The sequence below is a fragment of the Poecile atricapillus genome, chromosome 3 (assembly GCF_030490865.1).
Source record: "Poecile atricapillus isolate bPoeAtr1 chromosome 3, bPoeAtr1.hap1, whole genome shotgun sequence".
Classification (NCBI taxonomy): Eukaryota; Metazoa; Chordata; class Aves; order Passeriformes; family Paridae; genus Poecile; species Poecile atricapillus.
Window position 1 is genome coordinate 34,516,935 of NC_081251.1, and position 26,381 is coordinate 34,543,315.

The window sequence follows — 26,381 nt, forward strand, 5'->3', positions numbered from 1 at the left end:
TTTGCAAAAGCAAAAATTTGGTTTCTTTATCTGGCAGAAACCAAATACTACTCCTCTGGAATTCTGCTGAAAAAAAAAATTTTAAGAAATATGTAAATTCAAAGAAGTTTATAGCTGAGATTAACAGACTGTCCAAAGAACATGAAATAAATACTAATGCAAGGCAAATGAATACCAGAATCTGGGTTCAAAAAAGTTTGTACTTACTCCTTATTTCTGCATTGAATGCATGGCTGGTAAAGGACTTTGACAGCATTCCAGGTTCCCACTGGTCCAGAGGTAGGTGTGAGGATATCTCCAAAGAGTGTAAAATCACTGTGGGAGGAGGAACTTCCTAAAGACTCTACCAGCAAGGTGTCAGAATTTAAAAGCCATATCTATAAATGAAAAATAATTTCATTTCCTGTAGATTACATGCAGTTCAATTTGTTACTTTACTCTGACCCTAAATCAGCTGATACTAAAGCCATATTCTTACAAAGTTTCTAACAAAGTATTAACAGACGATAATTGGTATTTTATTATTCAGCACAGTCTCTACAGCTAGCAGAGAAAAAAGGGTAATACAATGCTGATTTATCAGTCACTCTTAAGATCATTACTCTGAAGTTGCCTCTTTTTTTTGACTGTAGCACATTCTCTTTAGTAGAAACAAAAGAAATATCCCAAGTAATCTCTTTCAGTACCAAATGTATTATTTATCCAACTTCATAATTTTTTTAGGCATTAGTCAAGCATAAGGTGTTGAGCAACTGAAACAGAGAACTGAAAGACTGCCCACTGAACTGCTAAAAATTGAGGATTTTTAGAAGCAGCATGGTAGTTATGGCTCTATGGAGCTAATATATGCAAGGAAAAAGACAACAATTAACGTGGTCTAAAAGGCATGTTGGAATTTACAGACAGCTGCAGCAGACCCTGACTTGGAAAATAAACATCAAATTTCATAATGGGACTGGCATTCTTCAGCACTATTTGCTCACAGAAATTTGCGATACATATTGGGGAGAGTTTTGAGAAATCTGAGCTTTTTGCATCCCATCATGGATCTTCTTTAATCTTTGTGTGATTTGGTATCAGTGTTCTGAGTCAGATCCAGGACTTTCCTGCTAAACACCATACAAATAAGTCAGGCTTTTCCTTAAATCACAGCCTGAAGTAGTAAAGTGATCCAAGTTAACAATGGAAATCAATTTTTACAAATCTGTTACCTGTATGAAATGTTTATGAAAAATTTATCATAGAAAATGGGATTTATACAGTTTTGCTCACTAGAGAGCAATCTTCTGCTTCTCATGATCTAATCAGCTTCAAGTAAAACAAGTTACATGATGTTGGGTAGCAGACACATGATATCCCCTGTGGAAGGAGAACACCGTCATTAACAGGACACATAGTGTATGTTGTAATTGAATGTGACAGTCACAATTTATCAGAGCCTAAGGCTCAGAACATTATAGTGAAAGCTTCATAAAGAAGGAATGAGATATATTGATAAAGATATCTTAGGAGGGGATGGGAGGAGGAGAATCACTTTAGCATATGCACATGAATGATGACAAGCAACCACACTTGGCTTTGCAAGTGGTCGTTCATCAGTTTTGCTCTGCTAACTCACTGTACACATTTATAGCCTAAACTGCAAAATATACCTCATTAGCTAGGACCATTACACAAGGCTCTTAAAGCCAAGTGCTGAAGAGGTGTTGGAAGAAAATGCTGCAGAAACACAGGCCACTGCCAACACAAACTGAACAGAGTCTCTTCCTTTTGAAATTTCTAATAATTCCATGTGGAAAGAGCTTCCCGGGATACTTTTCAGAGGAATATCCTTCAAACTAGATAAGGGAACAATGTAGCAATAGCTGTCTGCTCCTTTCAGAATCCTTCTGCAATCTGCTGCAGAGAAAGCAACCAAAGCATTTAATTTGCAACATAGTCCATTTGAAAAGCACTTCTTTCTACATGAGTGCTACATGTGGCATCTTACAATCATGTTCCAGAACTTGTATGAATATCTTTGTCTCAACAGCAACACAACAGATCTGTATCAATAATTTAGCACACAATACAGAGAAAGCAAATGAATTTCTGGGGGTGGAAGGATTCCCATCCATGACGAAAATCAACTTCTGAACTACATTTACATCTTTAGGCAGTATTTTCATTCTTTTCTTCATGTATGAATTATTTTTTGATCTTGTTTTCTATCTGTGTCCTGGGGTGACTTTATGATACTGGTATCCCCAATCGTCTGGTTTATGTTATATATTAAGTTCTGCACCTTTAAGACTGACTCTGAGAGCAAGAGAGGGGGGTAGAAAGAGCCGCAGTTTGTGTTAAAGAAAACATCACTCCCACACATCTCGCTCCTGGACTGTGTTGTCTGCAGCACGGACAGACAGCGGGACAGAGCTTCTCCCTGGTTTTTAGTTAGTTTTAGCTAGCTGAGGCAGAGTTCCCCGGACTTTTGTTTTTTCCTTTTTTTCTGGATCTGTGCAAGCCTGCTCTGGACTGAACACCCAGCCAAACCCCGGGAGCTCACAAGCCTGTGGCCCACCGGGCCCTGGGCCTCGGCACTTTCCAGCGCCGGAGGGACTGATAAGAACCTGAGCGAGCCGAGCTTCACCACATGAAAAGGACTTTTCTTCCTAGATTTGCCACCCCATCGAACAGCAAGAGGTTTTATTACTATTATTTAATATTACTCAATTTCTGTTAAATAAACAGCTTTTTCCACTTCTCTCCAAAGAATTTTTTTTCCCTCTCTTTTCCCGGACCAGAAAGTGAAGAGGGGCATTTCCCTGGGGAAATCCCCATTTGGAGTTTTCCTCCCTAATTTGCCCTAAACTAGGACAAATATAGTTTTTGGCGCCCAACGTGGGGCAAGAGAAAGTGGAAAAACCTGTACTGATTGTTGGTTGTATTTATTCTGTATTGGGATAAAGCAGTCAGCAGCCATGTTGCTTGGATACATAATATCTCTCGGGGTGGAAGCCTTCATGTGGATCTGGTCCCTAAAAGTTTTTGAGGTTTTAATACCTGTCTTTGCCCTCTTTCCCAGTAGAGGGGCACGGATTAGAACGGTTATTGTGCTGGGCTCGGTGATAATGATTTATAAGAAGTTTATAGAACTACTGAAGTTTCTGTCAGGTATGTTTGGCTTATGGTTTCTTCGCCCGACCCTGCCTCCCAGTCCCAGTAGCACATTTTGGGAGTTTATTAGTAATTGTACCCAGTTTGTTAGAGGAAGAGCAGGGGATGAGGCTTTCCAGCCTTTTCTTTCCTTCTTCTCCTTTGAATCTGTTATGTCCCTCTTTGAGAATATCCAGTTTCCCCTGAGTGTTAAGGATACCACTTTCTTGTTAGTTCAGCTGTTAGGTTTCCTCTATATGGTCTGCAACTTCTCTAGAATGAGGGCTGAGATATCCAGAAGAGCCAATGAGACCCCTGCCCCAGAAGTAGACTCAGGTGTGAGAAATCCTGAGTGGAGTAGAGAATGGGAGAGAATTGGCCGAACTCTGAAGGAATTCTCTGATCCCCCAGCCTGGGAATTTTCACTTGAACAAATTCAGAACCCAGATGAAGTAGGGAAATATCTGGAAGAGAATTGCTGTGATGATTCTAAGCAGAAAAATATCATTGCAATAAGCTGGGCCCTAGCGTATGCTTATCGCACGGTGCTAGATACTGTAGGGCAGGCAGATAAATCAGCAGCTACCCCAGTCACTCAGGCTGCAGCCAAACCAGACAGTGAGCCTAAGCCAGTGGCCACACCAGACAGTGAGCCTAAGCCAGTGTCTGTTGCTCCTACCACGAGAGGTATGAAATTCAAAACCAAAACCGATCGGCCAGTAGATGATGATGATGGTGATGCGGGGGAAGGACCCTCAAGACCAGCAACTGATCAAAAATCAGAAGGCGCTGGTGAACCTTTCTCCCTGAAGGACCTTCGTGGCCTGAGAAAAGATTACACTCGACGACCTGATGAATCTATAATTAGTTGGTTAGTCCGTCTGTGGGATGCTGCAGGTGAGGCTACAGTTCTGGATGGCACTGAAGCGAGGCATCTGGGATCCCTGTCACACGATCCGGTTATCGACCAAGAAGTGATGAGGGGGGCTGACCCTTATAGTCTCTGGGAACGGGTCCTGAGAAGTGTGGCACAAAGATATCTGTGTGCAGATGATCTCTATATACAGCAAACTCGTTGGAAAACCATAGAACAAGGGATTCAGCGCTTGAGAGAAATGGCAATAGTAGAGATTGTCTTCGTGGGTAACTTAGGTACTAGAAATCCAGACTTGGTGCCATGTACATCTGTGATGTGGCGAAAACTTGTTCGACTTGGGCCACAAGAATACGCTTCTGCTTTAGCAACAATGAAGCGGAATGACCGGGAGGAGACTGTGATAGATATGGCGAAGAAGCTTCGAGCATATGCAGATACCGTGCATGGCCCCATACAGACAAAAATTGCAGCTATGGAAACATGTATACAAAACTTTCAAGACAAAATAGAGGAGAATTTCAAGAAACTCAGGGAGGACCTTGTTCCAGTCTCGGCAGTACAGACCAAGAGCCCTGGTACTCAACGCAGAAGTTCCCCAGATAGAGAGAAAAGGCTACGAGCTGAGCTGTGGTTTTTCCTACGTGACTGTGGAGAAAACATGAAAAGATAGGATGGAAAATCTACTGGTGCTCTGGCACAGTGGGTGCGTGAATTGGAAGACAGCAAGACTCAGGGGGGATACTCCACCAAAAAGAAAGCCGCTCCAGTAGCCTGTAGTCAAACTGACAAGTATGATGATGACATGTCTGATTCCCTTGAAGGAACCTCCAAGACATATACCCAAGGAAAGAAGGATAACCAGGCTTAGAGGGGCCCTGCCTCTAGCCAGGTAGAGGCTAGGGAAAACCGTGTCTTTTGGACTGTGTGGATTCGTTGACCTGGCACATCAGAACCACAACGATATGAGGCCTTGGTTGACACTGGTGCACAGTGCACCCTAATCCCATCAAGATATGTAGGGGCAGAATCTGTTTCTATTGCTGGTGTGACAGGCGGATCACAGGACTTGACTTTAGTGGAAGCTGATGTGAGCCTGACTGGAAATGAGTGGAAGAAGCACCCCATTGTGACTGGCCCAGAGGCCCCATGCATTTTAGGCATAGACTTCCTTCGAAGTGGGTATTTTAAGGACCCAAAGGGACTTAGGTGGGCATTTGGGATAGCAGCTGTAGAGACAGAGGGCATCAAGCAATTGAACACTTTGCCTGGACTGTCAGAGAACCCATCTGCAGTAGGACTCCTGAAGGTAGAAGAACAGCGAGTGCCAATGGCCACCTCGACGGTGCACCGCCGACAATATAGAACAACTCGAGATGCTGTGATCCCCATCCACAAGATGATCCGAGAACTGGAGAGACAAGGGGTGGTCAGCAAAATCCACTCACCCTTCAACAGCCCCATCTGGCCTGTGCGTAAATCTGAAGGAGAATGGAGATTGACTGTGGACTATCGTGCATTAAATGAAGTGACTCCACCGCTGAGCGCTGCCGTGCCGGACATGCTGGAGCTCCAGTACGAGCTGGAGTCCAAAGCAGCAAAGTGGTACACCACTATTGACATTGCCAATGCATTTTTCTCCATTCCCCTGGCAGCAGAATGCAGGCCTCAGTTTGCCTTCACGTGGAGGGGAGTGCAGTACACCTGGAACCGACTGCCCCAGGGGTGGAAGCACAGCCCCACCATCTGCCATGGACTGATCCAGGCTGCCCTGGAAAAGGGTGATGCTCCAGAACATCTGCAGTACATTGATGACATCATTGTTTGGGGAAAGACGGCTGAAGAGGTCTTTGAGAAAGGAGAGAAAATCATCCAGGTTCTCCTGAAAGCCGGTTTTGCCATCAAGAAGAGCAAAGTTAAGGGACCAGCTCGTGAAATTCAGTTCTTGGGGGTAAAGTGGCAAGATAGACGGCGTCAGATTCCTACTGATGTCATCAACAAGATTACAGCAATGTCTCCACCAGCCAACAAGAAGGAAACACAAGCTTTCCTAGGTGCCATAGGTTTTTGGAGGATGCACATTCCTGAGTACAGCCAGATCGTGAGCCCTCTTTACCTGGTCACCCGCAAAAAAAACACTTTCCAGTGGGGCCCTGAACAACAACAAGCCTTTGCTCAGATCAAACAGGAGATTGCTCATGCTGTAGCCCTTGGCCCAGTCAGAACAGGACCAGATGTGAAGAACGTGCTTTACTCTGCAGCCGGGAGCCATGGTCTGTCCTGGAGCCTTTGGCAGAAAGTGCCTAGGGAGACTCGAGGCCGACCACTGGGATTCTGGAGCCGAAGCTACAGAGGGTCCGAAGCCAACTACACTCCCACAGAGAAAGAAATCTTAGCTGCCTATGAAGGAGTCCAAGCCGCCTCAGAAGTGATTGGCACAGAAGCACAACTCCTCCTGGCACCCCGACTGCCAGTGCTGGGGTGGATGTTTAAAGAAAAGGTTCCCTCTACCCACCACGCCACCGACGCTACATGGAGCAAGTGGATCGCCCTCATCACACAGCGCGCCCGTATTGGAAACCCAAATCGCCCTGGGATTTTGGAGATAATTACAAACTGGCCGGAAGGTGAAAACTTTGGTCTCACTGATGAAGAGGAGCAGGAACAAGTGACACGGGCTGAAGAAGCTCCACCATACAACCAACTGCCAGCAGAAAAAACACGCTATGCTCTGTTCACTGATAGTTCCTGTCGCATTGTAGAGATGAACCGGAAGTGGAAAGCAGCCGTATGGAGCCCCACACGACAGGTCGCAGAGGCCACTGAAGGAGAAGGTGGATCAAGCCAACTTGCTGAACTCAAAGCTGTTCAACTGGCCCTGAACATTGCTGAAAGAGAGAAGTGGCCAAAACTCTATCTCTACACTGATTCATGGATGGTAGCCAATGCTCTGTGGGGATAGCTGAAAAAGTGGAAAAGGGCCAACTGGCAACGCAGAGGAAAGCCAATCTGGGCTGCTGATGAGTGAAAAGACATCGCCACCAGAGTAGAGAAACTGTCTGTGAGGGTCCGTCATGTAGATGCCCATGTTCCCAAGAGTAGAGCTAATGAAGAGCACCGAAACAATGAGCAGGTAGATCAGGCTGCAAAGATAGAGGTGTCAAAGATAGACTTAGATTGGCAACACAAGGGAGAGTTGTTCCTAGCTCGATGGGCCCATGACGCCTCAGGTCATCAGAGTAGAGATGCCACCTATAAGTGGGCACGAGACCGAGGGGTGGATCTAACCATGGACAGTATTTCCCAAGTTATCCATGACTGTGAGACGTGTGCCACGATCAAGCAAGCCAAGCGGTTGAAGCCCCTCTGGTACGGTGGGCGGTGGTCCAGATACAAGTATGGGGAGGCCTGGCAGATTGACTACATCACACTGCCCCAAACCCGCCAAGGCAAGCGCTACGTGCTCACAATAGTAGAAGCCACCACAAGATGGTTAGAAACCTACCCTGTGCCTCATGCTACAGCCCGAAACACCATCCTGGGACTTGAAAAGCAGGTCCTTTGGAGGCACGGCACCCCTGAGAAGATTGAGTCAGACAATGAGACTCATTTCAAGAATAACCTTATAAACACCTGGGCTAGGGAACATGGCATTGAGTGGGTGTACCATATCCCCTACCATGCACCAGCTGCAGGGAAAGTGAAGAGGTACAATGGACTGTTAAAGACTACCTTGAAAGCGTTAGGTGGGGGATCTTTCAAAAATTGAGAGCAGCATCTAGCAAAGGCCACCTGGATAGTTAACACCCGAGGTTCCACCAACCGAGCAGGACCAGCCCAATCTGAGACCCTACATATAGTAGACGGAGACAAAGTCCCAGCAGTACACCTCAGAGGTTTGTTAGGAAAGACAGTTTGGATCAATTCTACTTCAAGTGCAGACAAACCCATTCGTGGGGTTGTTTTTGCTCAGGGACCGAGTTGCACATGGTGGATAATGCGGAAAGATGGAACAACACAATGTGTACCTCAGGGAGATCTGATGGTTGGGCAAAAATCATGAATTAATTCCCTTGTCTGTATATAATGTATGTGTTGTAGAGTTAAAATATATATATATTAATTTTGATAATAAGTTGACGATATGGGGATAAAGGGTGGAATGTCCTAGGGTGACTTTATGATACTGGTATCCCCAATCGTCTAGTTTATGTTATATATTAAGTTCTGCACCTTTAAGACTGACTCTGAGAGCAAGAGAGGGGGGTAGAAAGAGCCGCAGTTTGTGTTAAAGAAAACATCACTCCCACACATCTCGCTCCTGGACTGTGTTGTCTGCAGCACGGACAGACAGCGGGACAGAGCTTCTCCCTGGTTTTTAGTTAGTTTTAGCTAGCTGAGGCAGAGTTCCCCGGACTTTTGTTTTTTCCTTTTTTTCTGGATCTGTGCAAGCCTGCTCTGGACTGAACACCCAGCCAAACCCCGGGAGCTCACAAGCCTGTGGCCCACCGGGCCCTGGGCCTCGGCACTTTCCAGCGCCGGAGGGACTGATAAGAACCTGAGCGAGCCAAGCTTCACCACATGAAAAGGACTTTTCTTCCTAGATTTGCCACCCCATCGAACAGCAAGAGGTTTTATTACTATTATTTAATATTACTCAATTTCTGTTAAATAAACAGCTTTTTCCACTTCTCTCCAAAGAATTTTTTTTCCCTCTCTTTTCCCGGACCAGAAAGTGAAGAGGGGCATTTCCCTGGGGAAATCCCCATTTAGAGTTTTCCTCCCTAATTTGCCCTAAACTAGGACAATCTGAGTGAACAATTGCTCACCCTGGCTCAGTGTGTTGACTAAGAATTTTATATATGTATTTCTGGCTAACACAGTTTCATATTTTGAGCTTTGCTTTCAACTATCTTACTCACAATCAGCAATCTTTCCTTTCTTTCTACCTCTTTACAGATGAGTTTGTACAACCAAATTCCTTCCATATTACCTCCAGTAAGAAAAGAACCTTTACAGATAAAAATATACATAAAGCGTAGAATTCATTCACAATGCCATTGATGACCTTTTCTGAAACGACAGAATCAGAAAAAAAAAAGTACTTGGGGGATTATTGGTCTTCTTTTCACTGTTTTCATTTGGTTTCAAATAATTTTGTCAGGAGACTTAAAAGATGTTATTTGGAGCAAAGTTGCAACAAATCTACCCCAATTATACTTCATGGGACTTGAACCAAACAGCTGAAATACCACAATTTAAATTCTGTGATCAGTTTTCCTATATTTCAGCCTGAGTCTCCAGCATCAATTTGTGGACAATTATGCATCAATTTGAATTTAACATAGGTTAAAAAAAACCAAAATCTTTTATTTTTCCCTGCTAGTTCTTTCTTAATTATTGCAGACATTACCATTATTTTCATCATCACACAGGCCACGAATGCAAATATCTTTCTTTACAGCTATTTTGTTCTCACACTCCGAGTGTTCAGGTAAAGACGTGATTTCCACATATTTCACAAGGAATAAAGATAAGAGAGCTGGGTAGCTAAGTCTCAGTAAGGTTCTCATTATCTCACTTCTTGACCAGTGCAACCTCCATCCCATCTCCAATCTTAACAAATGCAAATCGTTTCTGCTCATGTCCTTCAAGACAGGGACAATCATCAGACTGACAGGTCTCTGCCATTTTGTTACGCATTAATTTCCTTGGGATATCTTCCAACTCCCTCTCTGCTCACTCCTGAAATACAAGCTGCCTCACTTCCAAAACACTTTACAGCCTAATCCCACTCCAAAAAACATCTTTCCTTCAATACTGAAAGACTGGAGATAGTGTTCAAAGAGTCCAAACCACTGCACACTTTTTGATTTTCACAGACATAATCTTCCTAGGGCTTATGAGGTTGATCCCATCCATGTGATGAATTCCCTGTATCTATACAGAAAACTACTTATTTACCACTTTCAAAGCTACACTTTTTTATAGTATAGAAAAAAATAGGTATCTACTGAGATGCTGCTATGCTGAATAATAATGTAACATTTTGCTGGTGTTCTCCCATCTCCCTATCTGTTTGCTGTTCTTCTCTTATTCTTAGCCTCTAAGTCATGCAACTACAAGGCAGAGAACCCTTCAAGAGTGGAGCAAAGAGAGGAGGCAAGTGATCCACAAATGTGAAGAGGGAAGAGATATAGTTAGGACAAATAAGGATATCTGTATGTATCACTTTTTTCCCCTGAAACCAAGAAACTTTTTTTTATTGACATCCCTTAAAACTATAACAAAACAAAACACAAGTAGTATATAGGTTGAACAACAGAACATGTGTAACTTAACATTAATTGGTAAAGTGATACATACAGAGAAAATGAGGAAAATAAGCATACATATTATTTGTAGTTTAGAGAAAATGAAGAAAATAAGTATACATATTATTTGTGGTTTAAAATAATTAAAAATACTTGTGAGAAACCTTAATCTAAATTATCACCTACACAGTCTAAGCTGTGTGTATTCACATAGGTAAGCCAAAAACTGTGAACTAGAATCTTTGGCTCATTATCAAAACAAACAAATGAGACAGCTGATTCACGGGGCATCAGTGAAGAGACTACTTTTGTAACTTGGCTGTGTGCGCACAGCTTCAAGCACCCCCATTTTACTGTTTACCTGTTGACAATCATTAATATAAACTGAGCTTACATTATACTTGTGTCCACAAGGCCTCTGAGTCCTAAGACTTAACCCATGACTCCAGAACAGCTGTTGATGTGTATACAGCAGCCAGAACCTCACCCTGGACTGGAGCAAGGACTTTCTGATGTCAAATACAAAAAACATCTGTAAAAAACTAACAACTAACCAATATAAAAGAAGAGATAAATGCCAATCAGAAGCCAGCCCCTATCTAATTCAGCCTGCTCCTCTAATCAATACACTGGCAAAAATGCAGCTCAGAGCTAAGAGTAATGGCAATCTACTAAATGAAGTGATTTTTCTGTTAAAAAATAACCAGTTTGCTGTATCTAAGCTACTAGACTTAAGCACTGGAATTTTACATAACTTGGGAACAGATAAGCTACAAGGGAAAAGTCACAATGATTTTTAATGACTCCTCAATTAGACAATATATAATTATGGGTCTGCTCATGGAACCTTCATTTAATCATCACAGAAGAGATATTTCTCAGTGGTTGTACAAATGTTGTCTTGGCACTAAAATTTATTTAAAAACAACAGATACACACTTTCCTCAGCATCTGGATGTTCCAAAATCATAGAACTTGGGCAATGCATATATAAAACAGTTTATGTGATTACATTGCCTCAAGAAAGTGCATTTATAAGTTTATCCAGGGCAGGAATCTCTAATCATGTATTTCTTTATGTCTATGAATTATTTCTATAAACTTAGAAAATTCAAATTCTATACCCATATTTAGTTCAGAAATAAAAGGAAACATCCCTGATTATACTAAGTGTACAGTATTTAGGTAACTCCTATCAATCATAAAGTTTGAGGAATCTAGCTGTCACCATCTAAATATCAAGCTTAACCAAGTTTAACGGCATTAGAACATTAAGTTTAATAGGCAATTCTATTTCTGTTTGCACTTCACTTCGCAATGCAATGTACTGACTTCATTAATAGTCCCTGCTAACTTGAGACAATGCTTGTGGAAGATGCTATACAATTTCAATCACTTGTGGTGATTAAAGAAAAGAAGTTCTGGAGCAAGAAGGTGAAATATATATTAAAAATTAAAACTTAAGCTTTCCATATTTTCTGGATACAAAATAGTGTTATTTCTGTGCTACTTATGGTAGCACTTTCATTACTGTATCAATAAAATTTCTACATGCACATCTAATTAGATTAAAAACTCAGGAATACTCTTACTTGAACAAATGTACCTCAGAACCACTTCAAACATTTGAATTTGTTAATTTTTTAAACATACAACAATTAACAGCATGAATAATACATTTTAGGAACTGATATACATGGGTTAAACTTCTTCAGCAAGATGCAGACTTAAAAACTTACCAGAATATAGGTTTTTCCATTATCTCCTTTTATGGTGAATCTAAATGTGCTTTTAGCAGATGATAATTCCAAAAGACACTGAGCAACCATGCTCTGTACAAACTGAGACCTGTTTAAGAATTAACCACATATCATATGCTTTTATAACAACTACACAGACAATCATTCATATTGATGCGCTACAGGTAAATGAGTAATTCATACTTCAATTCCACTACATCCTAAAACCACATTTTACAGAAAGATGGGGCTTCTTTATCTTCCTCTCACTCAAAACCAGAGAACTTTTTATTTCCTGCAACAGGAATTTTTTAATAGATCAGGATTCCAAATTGCTTCACATCCTTTATTTTGGCTGACACCAACTGTCAAATGCTGAATAGAAGCTTTTCTCCATTATATTTTACACATATGAACACGAAGTTCAGAATTATGCATATATTTCAAATATTATTCCCAAAAAGAAAGAACTGTGATTAAACCATTGTACATGATACCAGCTAGCTAGATCGAGTTATGTTTCATTTTAGTCTTAAATTCAAACTGAATTACTTGAAAATTCAAAAGTCTCACTTCCAAATAAACATTTCAAGCTTTACGTAATTTAACTTTACATGACATAAACTACTGTTTCCATAATTAGTCACCAGATATTGTGCTAACTTAAATAGTTCAAAATAAAAAAGTATTTTATTTTGGCTTATCACCTGAATAGTGCGACACTGTGACAAATTATACAAAATCTCCTGCATCACACACAAAGATGAGCAAACAAAACTGTACATGAGTGAATTCAGGCTATTTTGCCTTCACAATGCTTAATTCCACGATGATTACATAAAATTGAACTCTGTTATTATATATAATTATTCAAGAAAGTACAACATTAGAGCATTTCTAGCATCTTTTCTAAAACATACACTTGAGCAAATTATCTGATTATTTTGTTACCTTGGTATTGGACTGAAACTTCCCTCAGCCGGTTGAATAATCACCTCAGTGACATAATATTTAATGGTATCTAAAATGACAAAAAACATATTTCGACTATAATAGAATAACCAACTTATTAGACTGTGAGTCACCATATCACTATTCTAATTAAACATTTGTTCAGTAGTCAATTAAGAGGTGCAGCAGATAATCATATTTTGCTTGGATTTGTAGGAGTAGAAGCAACCATAACAAAAAACTCACACTGCCTGAAGAAAACTGCTCCCAGCTAATTACAAGATCAGCAATTTCTCATTCATATTGATCTTTGTTTAATACTGGGAACAATCATCTTGAAACCAAGCAAGCAAGAGCTCAAGCCAAACCTGAAAGATGTATTGAAAGAACTTTCCTAAAGCACTGAGATCAGCATAGCTTACATAAGTATTTTAGTACCCTCTGCTGCTTAGTAATGCTGCAGTGAATCACTAGAGACAGTTTTAATAACAGCTCACACGGGGGAATAATTTTCTTCTTTGCTCAAAGAGAAGAACAGAACTTCTTTACAAAAATCATACTCACTCAACATTAACACTGCATACATTCTGAATTTCACTGTAACTGTTCACCAAAAGCCCCACTAAGACAGCTTTTAACACTAAATAAAAGTGTTTGAGGACGTAATTTAATCCCCATCAATGAAGTCAAGTCAAAGATGATCATATTGAAGATCTGGGTCTGTGCTGCAAATACAGCCTAACTAGAAGGCCAGCAAAACAGGTTAAGAGTAATAAATTCATTCTACTAAGCCTCAGTATGTGAGCAACTGGAAGATTCATTTGGTCCACATGTTTTAAGGATGGAAGAGTTTTATCTGATCTCTGTCCACACATACCATTAAAACTGGACGAAAGCAAACATTTCAGGAAGACACTTGATCTGTTTTAAACCCTCCAAAGGTTTGGTAATCCCACCCCTTCCCCAGGTAAATACTTATGGGGAAATTATCTTCACTGTTAGGAAATTATATTTCACTTCTAAATTTTATTAAGTCTGCTCCATGCTAGGTGAGTTCTTGGAGACAGGAAGAAAAGACAGTTCAGTCTCTCTAGCTCCTCAGCCATTACCCTGAGTAAGGAATTGGTGCTACTGCTACAAGGGTATTTGGAATTCAGGAGATGTCTGCTTTCAGAGAGATAGAAGGTGTGATTTCCCAAGAAAAAATCATACGAGTAAATGTGGATAGAGCTGGGGGAAGGAATAGTCCATGGGGGAATCTCAAAGCTGAATCTGGTCTCCACAGCTACACTGCTCTAATCCTGCTTTATCTTCAAGACACTGATACCTGCTCATGAGGAAGCACCAAAGCATGACAGTCAAGTTTGCCCTCTAGCTTCTTTTCACAGAAATGGTTCTGCCTAGACTTACACTATACACCTACTTTGTTCTCCGAATTCTATAGAAATTTCCTGCACTACTGAAGGAACATGGCCAAAACAATGGATAGCCTATTTAACTTCAGCCATTTGCAGAGTCCATACCAAATCCCTGCACATCTGTAGTGTCTGCCTTTCCCCATTCCCACTGATTTATTAGTCATGACCTTGTTATTCATGCTCTTTTCCCAGCACTCCTTTCCTGAAGTCACATCTTGCTTTGTGGGCTTTCAAACATTGTACCTTAAATTTGGGTTCGTTAAAGCTGTATTGTTCAGATCCCTTTACAGGACAATCAGAACATTCTGTAACAGAAGGCCTTTTGTCTTGTCTCTCCTTATGACATTTCTTAAACAGGCTTTGTATTTTCTGAGAAGTTTTTATATTCACCAGATCTCTGAAATGAGGCAGGCTCCCACTGACTGATGCAGTGGAAGAGACAGAGAAAGAAATAATGAACCCTGCTAACAACAGTCTTACCATTGTTTCTCTTCCATTAATAGCTGAATTTTAAAACAACCAGACACTCATCTTTTCACCACTTCAGGTAAACGCTGCTGATCTAATATAACTACAGTTTTTAAACTGATAATCTCATCAGCTCATAACTGGATGAGGATGAGACATAACCTGTTTCTTTAAAAGGCTTCCTTCCCACAAAACCAGGCTGACTGTTGGCAGTCTCCAGCTTGTAGCTGTGTTGATCAAGTTCTGAATCTACCTTTCACTTATTCAGGAAAACAAGCAATCTCTAATTTCTCAAGTCTCCATTTTTACTGCGATTCCTTGTAAATTGGAATCATGCATTGAGTCTTCCAAGGGTTTGGAATTAGCCAAATATGCCACAGAAACAAGGATAATGACAATACCTGCTGAAAGTCACTTTCAAGGTCTGACACTGGAAGCAACAACCTCATCTGTTCCAGAAGGGAATGAGAGAAATACACAGGAATTATTACTGGACCTTATTGAAAAAACACTTCCCTTCAGTGTTTTTAACTTCCAGTGTTCAATGGCTAACGCAGTCAAGTCTAGTTTTGTTTGGACATCTCATACCTGATGAAACTGTTTCTCCCAGCATTGTCTTGCAGCGCTTACAAATTACTCTGGTATTTTCTTTTGACTTCTGTAGGACAAAAAATATCATTTAAATGTCACTCAGATATTCTGAAAAAAGAATGCATAGCTGTAACATAATTTACAGAGCAGATAGGAAACTTTTTATTTGTTTCTGTCCTCTTTATGTTTATATGCACACATATTTGCCTTCACTACTTCAGCTTTCTACACTTGGACTTGCTTGCAAGTCTCATATTAATTTTAAAATCTGGCAATATATCCACATAGTACAATCTGTAATGGCTAACAGGAGAATCTTGTAATATTGAGTGACTGGATGATAAAATTATAAGCTAAATTCGATTGTGCTAAGGGTAAAATAATGCACCTGAAATGAAGCACTCCATAATATATACATAAAATAGTATGCTGCAATGTGACTACCATTACTCAGTAACAAGTTCTAGCCACTGTGGACAGTTTTATAGGAGTTGAATACCAGTTCAACGTTCAGCAGAGAGCAGAAAATGTCTGCAGATTATTTTGAGTTACTAGGGAACAGCTGAAGTACACAACACAGCACAATATTCCAGAAAGGTGCAGTGGATTCTGTTCTTGAACAACCCTTCTCCCTCTATTCAAACAAATACAGAAAAGGTATTTACAAAGAATAAGAATAACTGTCAGAAGTGCAAAACAGTTTCCATATGTGGCATGAAAATACACCTAACAGGAGAACATATGGAAGACAGAAAACTGAGGGATATTGAGATACCTAAAATCACAAATGTTTAGGAAAAGCTGAAAAGAAAAAAACAAACATATGCCCTCACAGTTCATGCTATGAAATTCCAACCCTGTTTGTATCAAAAAAAAAGGAAGGCATTTGTCACACTATGCATAATATAGTTCGGTACTCACTGTAGGAAAGCATTTTACATATTAAAAGTAAACACAAGTTCAAAAAGTCTACATAAATTCAGGGGAAGCAATGTCATCAAGGACTGATTAAAAATATCTTTTAAAAATTAAATATTAAAAAAAAATTGCTCTTTAATTAAAAATTAGAAATCCACAAAAAATGTGGATAACAATACCTAGTTCACAGAGTCCCTACATTCTCCAAAACATCACTGAATATTTGTCTTAGCTTTGTGCATCTATTACTGTCCTTTGAAAAAATCTTATTTCTATATGGAATCTACCCAATAAGACTCCTACTAATTACAGTATTAATATTTAAATTAAATACATCAAATAAGTAAGCACAATGCCTACTTTAATCCAAAGTCTAAATTTCAGAACTGGTTCTGTGTGGGCTTATTAACCTGGGTGTAGCACATTAGAGCTCTGGTCTGAAAGTAGTACATACATATATTACCTTAATGACCGTCAAAACCAGAGAATCAAACTAAAAGCCTGAGAGCTGACTATGTTGGAAGTGCAGTCTCCTTCTTATGGAGATCAGGAAAATCATCTGGTTCGTACATATGCAGTTATCCCCTCTCCCAGTTCCTACCTTGCTACTCCTCTCAAACATATGCAGTGAAATTACTTGCTCAGTGTGAAAAGCAAGGATAAACCGACAAGACTTTTTGTGTAAGCCAGTGTTTGAAACTGGTACAAATACTGCACAGTACAAGTACAGAATACACAGTACTTCCTTGAAAGCTACAACTTCAGTATTTCTTTCCTGACTACCATTACAGGTGCTGACTGAGAATTGTGCCTAAAAAACATCACTAAGTCGTTGTATCATGCTTCAATAGAAAAAGGGATAGTTTTAGCTCAACTAATTAAATCAATTTATCTATTTGACAACTTACAGCTGCTGGCAATCTGAAGATACAGGTGGATCACAAGCCTAATAGTTTTTGTTTCTATTCCTAAGGATCCCTGATATGGTGTCAGGAAAAATATTTTCCCCAAGAGATACTATTAAGATGCTGCAAGCCCATGTGACATTTAAGAACTATGTTACATTGGAAGACTAATAGATGTGAAAAATATGTTTGCAATGGACGGATGCTGTCTTGGTCCCTCTGGAATCTGGAAAAGATTGTTTAAGCATCTCTGGTACATTCCAGCTACTATTTTGGTCATAGGCAAACACTTTCCAAAGAACTGCAATGCAATTAAAAAGGAACTTTCATACTGGGGCAGACTGCAACAATATTCTCTAAAATGAGAACATTTATGCCAATAGCAATCTGTCTTTCCTGTAACTTGTTATTACTCATATTATGGAAGAATTTTCTACTTCGGTATGAGGGTTTTTTTTTTTCCTTATTAGTCTAGCTTCTGCTGGATCTAACAGTTGTGCTCATTTGCTTGGCAACTGAGTGATGCTGGAAATAAGCAAACACAGAAATGAGAATTCATTGCAAGTGTGAAAGATAAAAAAAAGGGATTGGACACAAACAAGGAACAAATTCTCAACTTCAATGCAAGTATAAGGATGCAAACATGAAAACTCATCACACTAAACTACTGTTGTATGCTTCTGACATAAAACAGCCTCCTCCCTCATTCAAAAGTTCTGCTGTTACCCTGGTTCGACCCACATATCAATGAAATCTTTGTTCCAGATCCTCATTATGTTTCTGTCTCCAAATCAATCCTTTTCTCACAAAAATTCTCTTTGATGAAGAAGTGTGCAACATGAACCCCATGTGCCCTGCCTCTTCCCATATTTATTCCTGGTGTTCTAAGATCTCTTTTATGACTATTGAAATGTGAGAATTCATTTTGGCAACCTCTGGCAGAAAGCATTGTCTTCTTGCAAATTTGGTATCATCTACTCCACCTCCTTCTTAAGGAAACTTAGAAGAAGTAACTCCATTGTCACAGAGTTAAGCCAAATTAATCTGCTTCTGCCATGCTGGCACCCTTACAGTGCATCAGTACTTATTTTCCTCTCTGCATATTCTGTTTTTCAAAGAACAATGGAACAAGAAACCCAAGGGACCACAGCTGCAAGCCTTACAGATAGGGAACAAGGACAGAACTGCTCCCCATGCAGAGGGATTGCTTGGAGCATCACAGCAGCAGCCAGTGAACTGCAAGAATCCTGGTGACTCTTACTGGGGATAATACATATCACTATGAGCAGCAGGAAGAAATCAGGGTGTCTGGTTCTCAAGAGATTAAATGTTTCATGCTGGAAATCTCTACAGAATAAGTCATCAATTGTGTACAGACACAAATTGTCAAGACAGCAATGTAGACATTTTAATACTTGGTATTGGGAGAAAATACAGCATGTGTAGGTCCAATCTTCATCAGCACAAATGCAGACAAGCAGTAGATTAACAGAAAAGCCTTTATGGAAAGGTAGGCTTTGGTGAACTGAGCTCCTGGTTGTTCTTCTGGCAGAAGAAAAGATCATTGTTTGAATTTTTATATAAGTGCTAGATGTCCAAAAGTTAAGCACTGAACTGTCTTTCTTCATGTCTTTTATCCCACCACTGAAACATACACACCCCTAAAAATGTTTTTTCTGGGCAACAACAAATTTTGATGTTTCTAAGCCAAATGACAGCCTTCTTCCTACAGACTTGGTTGATGAATCTATCTTGTCCTGGAACACCTCAGAAACATCAACATGAAGAGCTATAATATGGAATGGCAGGTTCCTTTCACTAGACAGAGCAGTCAAACAAACTCAGTTTCCTTACTATGCTTTAAGAACCTAAGGTAGCCACATCTAAATGCAAAGCACACATTCTGATATTTCCAAGTCTTTCTTAAAATAAAAAAAAAAAAAAAAAAGTCAAACTTCTCTTTAATCATAGTTATGATTATGTCTCAAGTTACAGTGTGAGAAAAAAAATAATTGTTACATCTATTTCCACCTCATTCTTTGCTCCACTACCCTTTAACAAACACCTAACCCATCAGTTATTATGTGATGTCCTTCACTCATGATAATTTTGGGGGAAAATATCTGGGTTTAGAACTACATAATTAAGTAGCTTCTATTTATAGTACTAAGTTCTACCTGCATACTGAGGCCAATATCAAGACTGTGGTGTGAGCTTTAGAAAATGTGAAACATAGCCTAGAATATTTTCTGGCTTCTGTACAGCTGAATGTGAAGAACTCCCTATGACCTTCAAAATAGTTCTGTAATACATATAAATTATATAAACTAATAACAAAAGAAGTGCTTTACAATGAAAAAGTCCTAAAGTTCACCTAAAAACTATTTGAAGAAAATACTTTACCAAGTTGGAGCCACTATGTGAAACATAGTGTCCAGCCTCTGAGCAGCACAGGGGAGATGCAGGCAGATGTGATTCATCTCCTGAATTCAACAGAAAAAAATTGTCTCCAACAAAACAGTCACCATGCTGAGGGTGCAAAGTGCTTCTGGAAAAGGGGTCAGGGTGACAACACCACTCTTCAACTAAATCACTCCAGTTTTCACTCGGCAGAGGAAGAACTCTGAGAAATTTCCTTGGAGGGAAGAAAAGACAAATATTTCAGTATGTTCTAATTAATTTCTAAGACACTTAAAGAGAGTTTAGGCTCCTACAGGTAGTGGGGGAAGCATGGCATTTTCTCAAAAAGAAGTGCTTGACTCTCTTTCCAGCCAAAGGCACTTCCTTTGGGTGAATTCTGAGAAAGCAATGGCTGAGCTTCCTGCCAAGTCTGTGATGAAGCATTTCCAAAAGGTGAATCTCCAATGACTATAAGGTAGAACTTGACATAATCCTCTCTTGAAATGAATCACATGGCAGAAATAAAACAGTTCTACCCAGTCATGAAAAATATGACTATGAGCATTTGCAATTATATTTATTATTACTTCTTGTAAAGTACCATTGCACCAAATATTGATATAAAACCAACAGAAATAGACTCATGACACAGCAAGATTCAGCATGTTCTTTGTTTCAGATACCAGGCTTGAAAAAGCTAAAACCTGAAAAATATACCACAGTACATCTTCATTAAAAATCCCAAACAAACAAAACAACAAACAAAGGATAATTCAATCTTAATTTAGATTTAGATACTGAGATCCAACTTTCAGAAGTCATATACAAAAAAGGCAAATTCCTTTCTCCTGGGCAGCTGCATGGACTAAGGATACTGCTTCTGGAAATACTACCTTGTTTTCATTATCAGTTGTATTGGGTTTTCATTTTCTGCTCTCTGCCTAGTTTCCTTGAATGCTTTCCCTCTCTTCAAAGGGAATGGTTACCCTATTTCTTCAGCTGTCTCCTAAAATCTTCACCAGAGTTTCTTGATTGTACTCCTTACTTAAAACTTGCAAATACAACTTTGCTTATGGTGCTACTTTGCAAATAAAAACACAGCTGCTAAGCCAACAGTTAAGCATCCTCCCTTTCCTGCAGTTCCCAGACTAACATTTTGTGAATACGTCAGTTCTTCCCACTGTAGCTTCTTGGCCCTTTTGAATTATTTGGTGGGTGAAAGAAAAATGTTTTATTAAAAAAAATCCTTTTTTTCCTAAATAGACAATACATTTTAAACTCTGCTTGCTCCACCTGCAGATGAAAGTTGGAATAACTCATCCTCTGATGCAGCTTTACCAAAACTAAGTAAGATCAGCTCTCAGCACTACCCATGTCTGTCTTCATTTTCTGTGGTTTTATATATTGCTTGAGATACTACTCAATTCTTCCAAAGTGACAGTTTAGTTCTGATTTTAGTTCTGATGTTGGCCTAATAACTGATTCTTTATCAGCCTTTTCAATTAGTTCCACTGCCTGGACTCATACTGAAAAAAAAAAAAAAATCTTCCTCTATTGCTTTTTACACAAAAGTACCAAAAAGCTGGTATTGCTCAGTAATGTTGTTACAAGAGGAAAAAAAGAGATTGCCTTAAACTGCAGACTCATGCTGTCCTATTTCATTACATCAACCTTTCTTTACTCTCACAGTCTACAGCATAAAGATCTTCACTTCTTTTCTGACAAAAGCAGTTTTTGCAGCCAGTAGGAATTTCATAAACAAACTCCTCCTAACTCTGAGCTATCCAGAAAATATACCATTTCCACTGTATTTTAGGCTTTTGACACTCATGGGTGGAAAGCCATATCCTGGGTCACCAGAACTGGAAAAATGTAATACTAATAAAAATGGAGCCTTCCTAGAAAAACAAACAAAACAAAACCAACTTGAGGTTTACTAAGTATTGACTAAATTGAGGCTACTAAATAACATGATAAAACCTAGAAATCAGGGTGACATATCTCCCCAAACTTGCTCCTAATAACAACTGACTTTCTATTTGAAGATAGACACTTAGGCTGCCTACACAGTCAGAGAGCAACAAACAATTCTTAGGTTGGGACCTGTAGGAGCAGCTTTCCACTGAAAGTGTCTAATCTAGCCAGGCTGAATCTCCTGATGTAGATAGTTCTCAGATTCCAACCAGAAGAGTAAGTAATTAACTTATCTTTAAGAAGTTTGAAGTTAAGCACTAGTCTATAAGAGCCCTGCCATAAAGATATAACTCTTAAATGATCTTCAATGCTAAAATAAGTATTTGATCACAGAGACTCCTGTAAGACTGGATTAAGTAAAGTAACTCCAAATGTCATTATTAACTAATACCCAGTAATACCATTCTGTCTATTGAAAATACTGAAAACTGGAAGTAAAATGGACTTTAGACTTTTAAACATATAACTGTTAAATTCCATCAGAGACAAAGAAAAAACATCTGCATTTCTTTAACTGCAGTCTCCCTTATTTGCCTGTTAAAAAATCTTGGGATATCCCAGCTTGACAGTTAACTGTCAGGCTTAACACTACTTAAGTAGGAAAAGTGTAATTAGATTTCTCCTGCCATAAGTTTTTCAGTGGAATATTTGTGCAGTACCAATCATTATCATACAATCTTAGAGTATCCTGAGTTGGAAAAAACCTACAAGGATCACTGCATCCAACTTTAGGCCCTGCACAGGACAAGCTGGAGATTCATACCATGTCCAGATGCTTCTTGAACCCTAGCAGGCTTGGTGCTATGACCACTCCCCTGCATTACATTTGCATGGCAAGGTTTTAGTAGTAGGGGATCTCCATGGATAGATTATGTGAGCAGCTGCCAGAGGCTTTGCCCATGTCCAATAGAGCCAATGCCAGCCAGTTCCAAGACAGACCCACCACTGGCCAAGGATAAGGCCATCAGCAGTGGTAGCGGCTCTCTGAAAATATATTTAATAAAGTGGGAAAAAACATCTTGCAGTCAGAAGAGTAAGAAAATCTGACAGCAACTGCTCTGCATACACCAAAGACAGTGAAGAAGGAGGAGAAAAGGTGCTCCAGGCACTGGGTGGAGCAGGTTTCCCTGCAGCCCATGGGGAAGATAATGGTGAAGCAGGCTGTCCTGCTGCAGCCCATGAAGGTCCACAATGGAGCAAATGGATGCCCTCCATGGAGGACCCCACACCAGAGCAGACAGATGCCCAAAAGAGTCTCTGGCCACATGGGAAGTCTGGCAAAATCTGTGGACCCATGATAGAGAGTGAGAAGCCCACACTGGCACAGGTTTGCTGCCAGGATTCGTGACCCTTTTGGTTATATTTTGTTCCTCCTGTCCAGCTGATGAGGGGAACAATAGAGTGGTTTTGGTGGGCACCTGGCATCCACACACCACAAGCCTTTAAAAATTTCTTCATGACAGCAATAATGTCTTAAAGAATTATTTTATATATGAGGTACGCTTAGCCCAACTGGAAGAAGAGAAAGAAAAAAGAAAGTGTCCCTAATTCCTTACAGCTCTTGCACGATGGAAGAAAAAACCAATCTAATAATTTCCTCTAATGTGGGTAATGTGAGGACAATGGAAAAGAATGAAAGAGCATATCCCTAAACTCTGAAGAGCTATCAGATTTATGGAAGGAAACAGACTGAGGCAGAGGATTTCAGAAAATGTAGAGTCAATTTCTGTGCACCAAGGAAGGATTACTTACATTTAAGAAGGCTTCCTATGCAGTCTCTAACAGTAAAAAAAATAAGCTTTAGAATAGGTTTGGGGTGGTTTGTTGGTTTGTTTGTTTTTCATTTTAACCTAGATTTCTCTTGCTTCAACTGAAGATTACTGACACCTTCTTTGCAGCCACTTCCTAGATACTGGAAGAATCTTATGTCTTCTCCACAACCTTATCTACACTAAATCCCATTTATTTCAATTTCTTCTTAAAGGTATGATTTTCTAGATCTCATCTTTTTCTTATTGCAGACCCTTTCCTAGTAATTCAGACTTTAATATACTCTCTTTCACACAGTTCTGCAATTTCCCTTCAATCCTTCCACCTCTGCTGTCACTGTCATACTTAACTCTTCCTGGAGAGAGAAACACATGAATTCTTTAGCTATAAGTTCTGACTATGCTACTCTCTTCCTTTTGGAAATGCTGGAACAGAATGTGTTGGATACACTGGCAGCTCCACGCCTCTGCTCTTGTCTGAGGTTTTTTTAGTGGCAACATTCAAGGAGTTCAGAGGCTCCCTGCAAGGAGAAATGCCAACTGAAAAGCCATGGATGTGCATTCTTTTCCCTTTCCCAAAAATTCTGCTTGTGTCATGTTACAGGATGCAGAACCAAAAGATTTAAACTACAGCATATGAATTTGATGTGCTGAAATTCCCACTCAAGAGATGCATATACAAAAGCTCAATATGTTTTGAAGGCAAATGTTACTGACTAGAAATGAGAAGTTCCACAACTTTACAAATGTACCAAAATAAGAGTTACTAACAGACTTTCTGATCAGACATTTCAGAAGAGAAAGCTAAGAAATCCTCATTCAGTTCCATTCAGCTAGCCATAAATCCATACCTATGAAAGTAGGTATCCATATCATATTTTCTATGAAGAAAGTAACATAAATTTAGAGAATGAAACATTTGTATTTTTATTTTGAGTATTAGAAGCCACACAGATCATAAAAGGCTGTAAATGCACCTCTAACAATTCTTATATATTCAGCTGAAGCTGTCAAAATTGTTCATCAGAAGAGCTAGACAATGCAGTACCTTTTTATTAAAATTCTCATTCACTTCGCAGATTTTGTAAGGAACAGAGATAAGGCCGAGTCACGCAGCTAAGACACAGCTCCTGTGTTTCCCAAATTCAGCATGCCTGAACTATGTAGAGGTAGGCTTTGCTTAAAAGATAAAGGAAAGCTGTGGTCAATATCCCCATTCTGAGCAGCCACTCTATAGTTACAGCATGATGACTAATGAAAATTTACAAGAGACTGAAAAGAACTGAAAAGGATACCTAAAGTATAGAGCAAGAAAGAAATCAAGGAGTAAATGAATAAACAGCTAAAAACTGCTTCAGGTAATTTTTCTTTTTGTCATCTGCTTCAAATGTGTTCTTGTCTATCAGTTTCAAAAGAAATACCTTTTAGCTGTCCCTAAGTACATAAAATAACATGAATACCAATCACTATGGCATTTATTGCTATAAATACAAGACACTGCAGTACTCACCGGTCTTTCGCTACGATGTCACCACAGGACTGACAGTAAAAGATGTAATTCTTGTTGGGTTTCAGGCTTTCCCTCAAAGTAAAAACCACATCTATAGATGGAAGAAAATATATTAATCTTCAAAATTGTGCAAAATTTTCAGTCACTTGTACAAAAAAATCTCGCCAAATACCTCAAACCAAAAAGGATAAATCTAACAGAAAAAGAAAAAGGCTGACATTTTAAACACAACCTTAATTTTTTAGAAGCAAGTATTTCGATTTAGGAAAAACTTGTCATCTCCACCTAATGCTTACTGAGTAGGAATAATTGTGAATAATATGTGTGAATAATTTTCAACATGCAAATCCTCTTCAGAAGGGGAGTTGATATATTTATATAATTGCAGAGATTATAAAAATAAAAATTCAGTGCAACTCTTTTGTAATGGTATTTCTGATCATCAGTGTATCTGCAATATGAGGGGACACACCAATATGTAATACAAATCGTCAGGACAGGGAGCAGGGGCAGACACTAGTTTTACATTTTCAGGCAGGTAAGAAACCAACCATTGTGGAGCCACTACAGGAAAAGATAAGAGAGCAACGGCCTCTGCAGGCCAGGAAAACAAAAGCTGTCTCACAAAAGAAAGCTCAAACAACTTCTCCAAAGTGGAAAAAGAAGCTATAAACACTTCCCCAAATTATCTGATAACATTAAGGAAAAGTAAAACTGTAAGCCTAGCTCTACATATGAATATGCTTTGCATCGCCCACTTTCTCATACTTAAGAATCAAAGCATACTCTCAGCACTGACATTCAATATTTGAAATTCAGGGTGCAATCACAACAGAAAAGTACTTTAAAATGTTCCAGAATTTCAACTACTTTGCATATTAATATAAAATATCAAAGGGTAACTAAGACTATCCAATATATACATTGATTACTACGTGGTTCGCATACTTATTTTTCACTAGCATGACTTTCCAAAGTTGATTTTTAAAACCTCATCATTGGTCTTTTGAAACATGTCTCGTTAATAGCACATATTAGATAATTTCAGTATAATTGAGTTGTCAAAGCACATGCATAATTACAGATTAATGTACAGATGCCACCTCAGCATACCAACAGAGTATTCCAATGTGTTTCTGGTGCTGCATTAGTGTATATTACATATTTTATCATACTTTTCTACTTCAGAAGCTCAGAATGGCAATTTTGTGTTATCTAATATATCTGTGTCACATTGTATGAAATAAATCTAAACATATTGAGCTCGGATGCCAGGATGAAAGAAAGCAACAGCTGTACTACCATGCTTTCTATTTATTGCAAACACATCCTAGATCTGAATTAGCATCACAGAAATAAAGAAGGTAACTTTGCAGATGTTATCTGTGACACTAACCTCTGAAACCCCAGCTGTG

General features: G+C 39.4%; 1 protein-coding gene across 1 annotated transcript in view; it reads right to left on the reverse strand.

The window, feature by feature from the left end:
* Positions 1-26,381, reverse strand: part of UBE3D (ubiquitin protein ligase E3D) — an 85,065-nt gene that overhangs the window by 57,090 nt on the left and 1,594 nt on the right. The window contains exons 3-8 of the mRNA XM_058836844.1: positions 24,967-25,057; positions 19,717-19,948; positions 15,488-15,557; positions 13,014-13,083; positions 12,063-12,171; positions 208-377 (exon numbers count right to left, since the gene is read on the reverse strand). Of these exons, the coding sequence (XP_058692827.1) occupies positions 208-377; positions 12,063-12,171; positions 13,014-13,083; positions 15,488-15,557; positions 19,717-19,948; positions 24,967-25,057 (742 nt within the window). The remainder of the gene's footprint in view (positions 1-207; positions 378-12,062; positions 12,172-13,013; positions 13,084-15,487; positions 15,558-19,716; positions 19,949-24,966; positions 25,058-26,381) is intronic.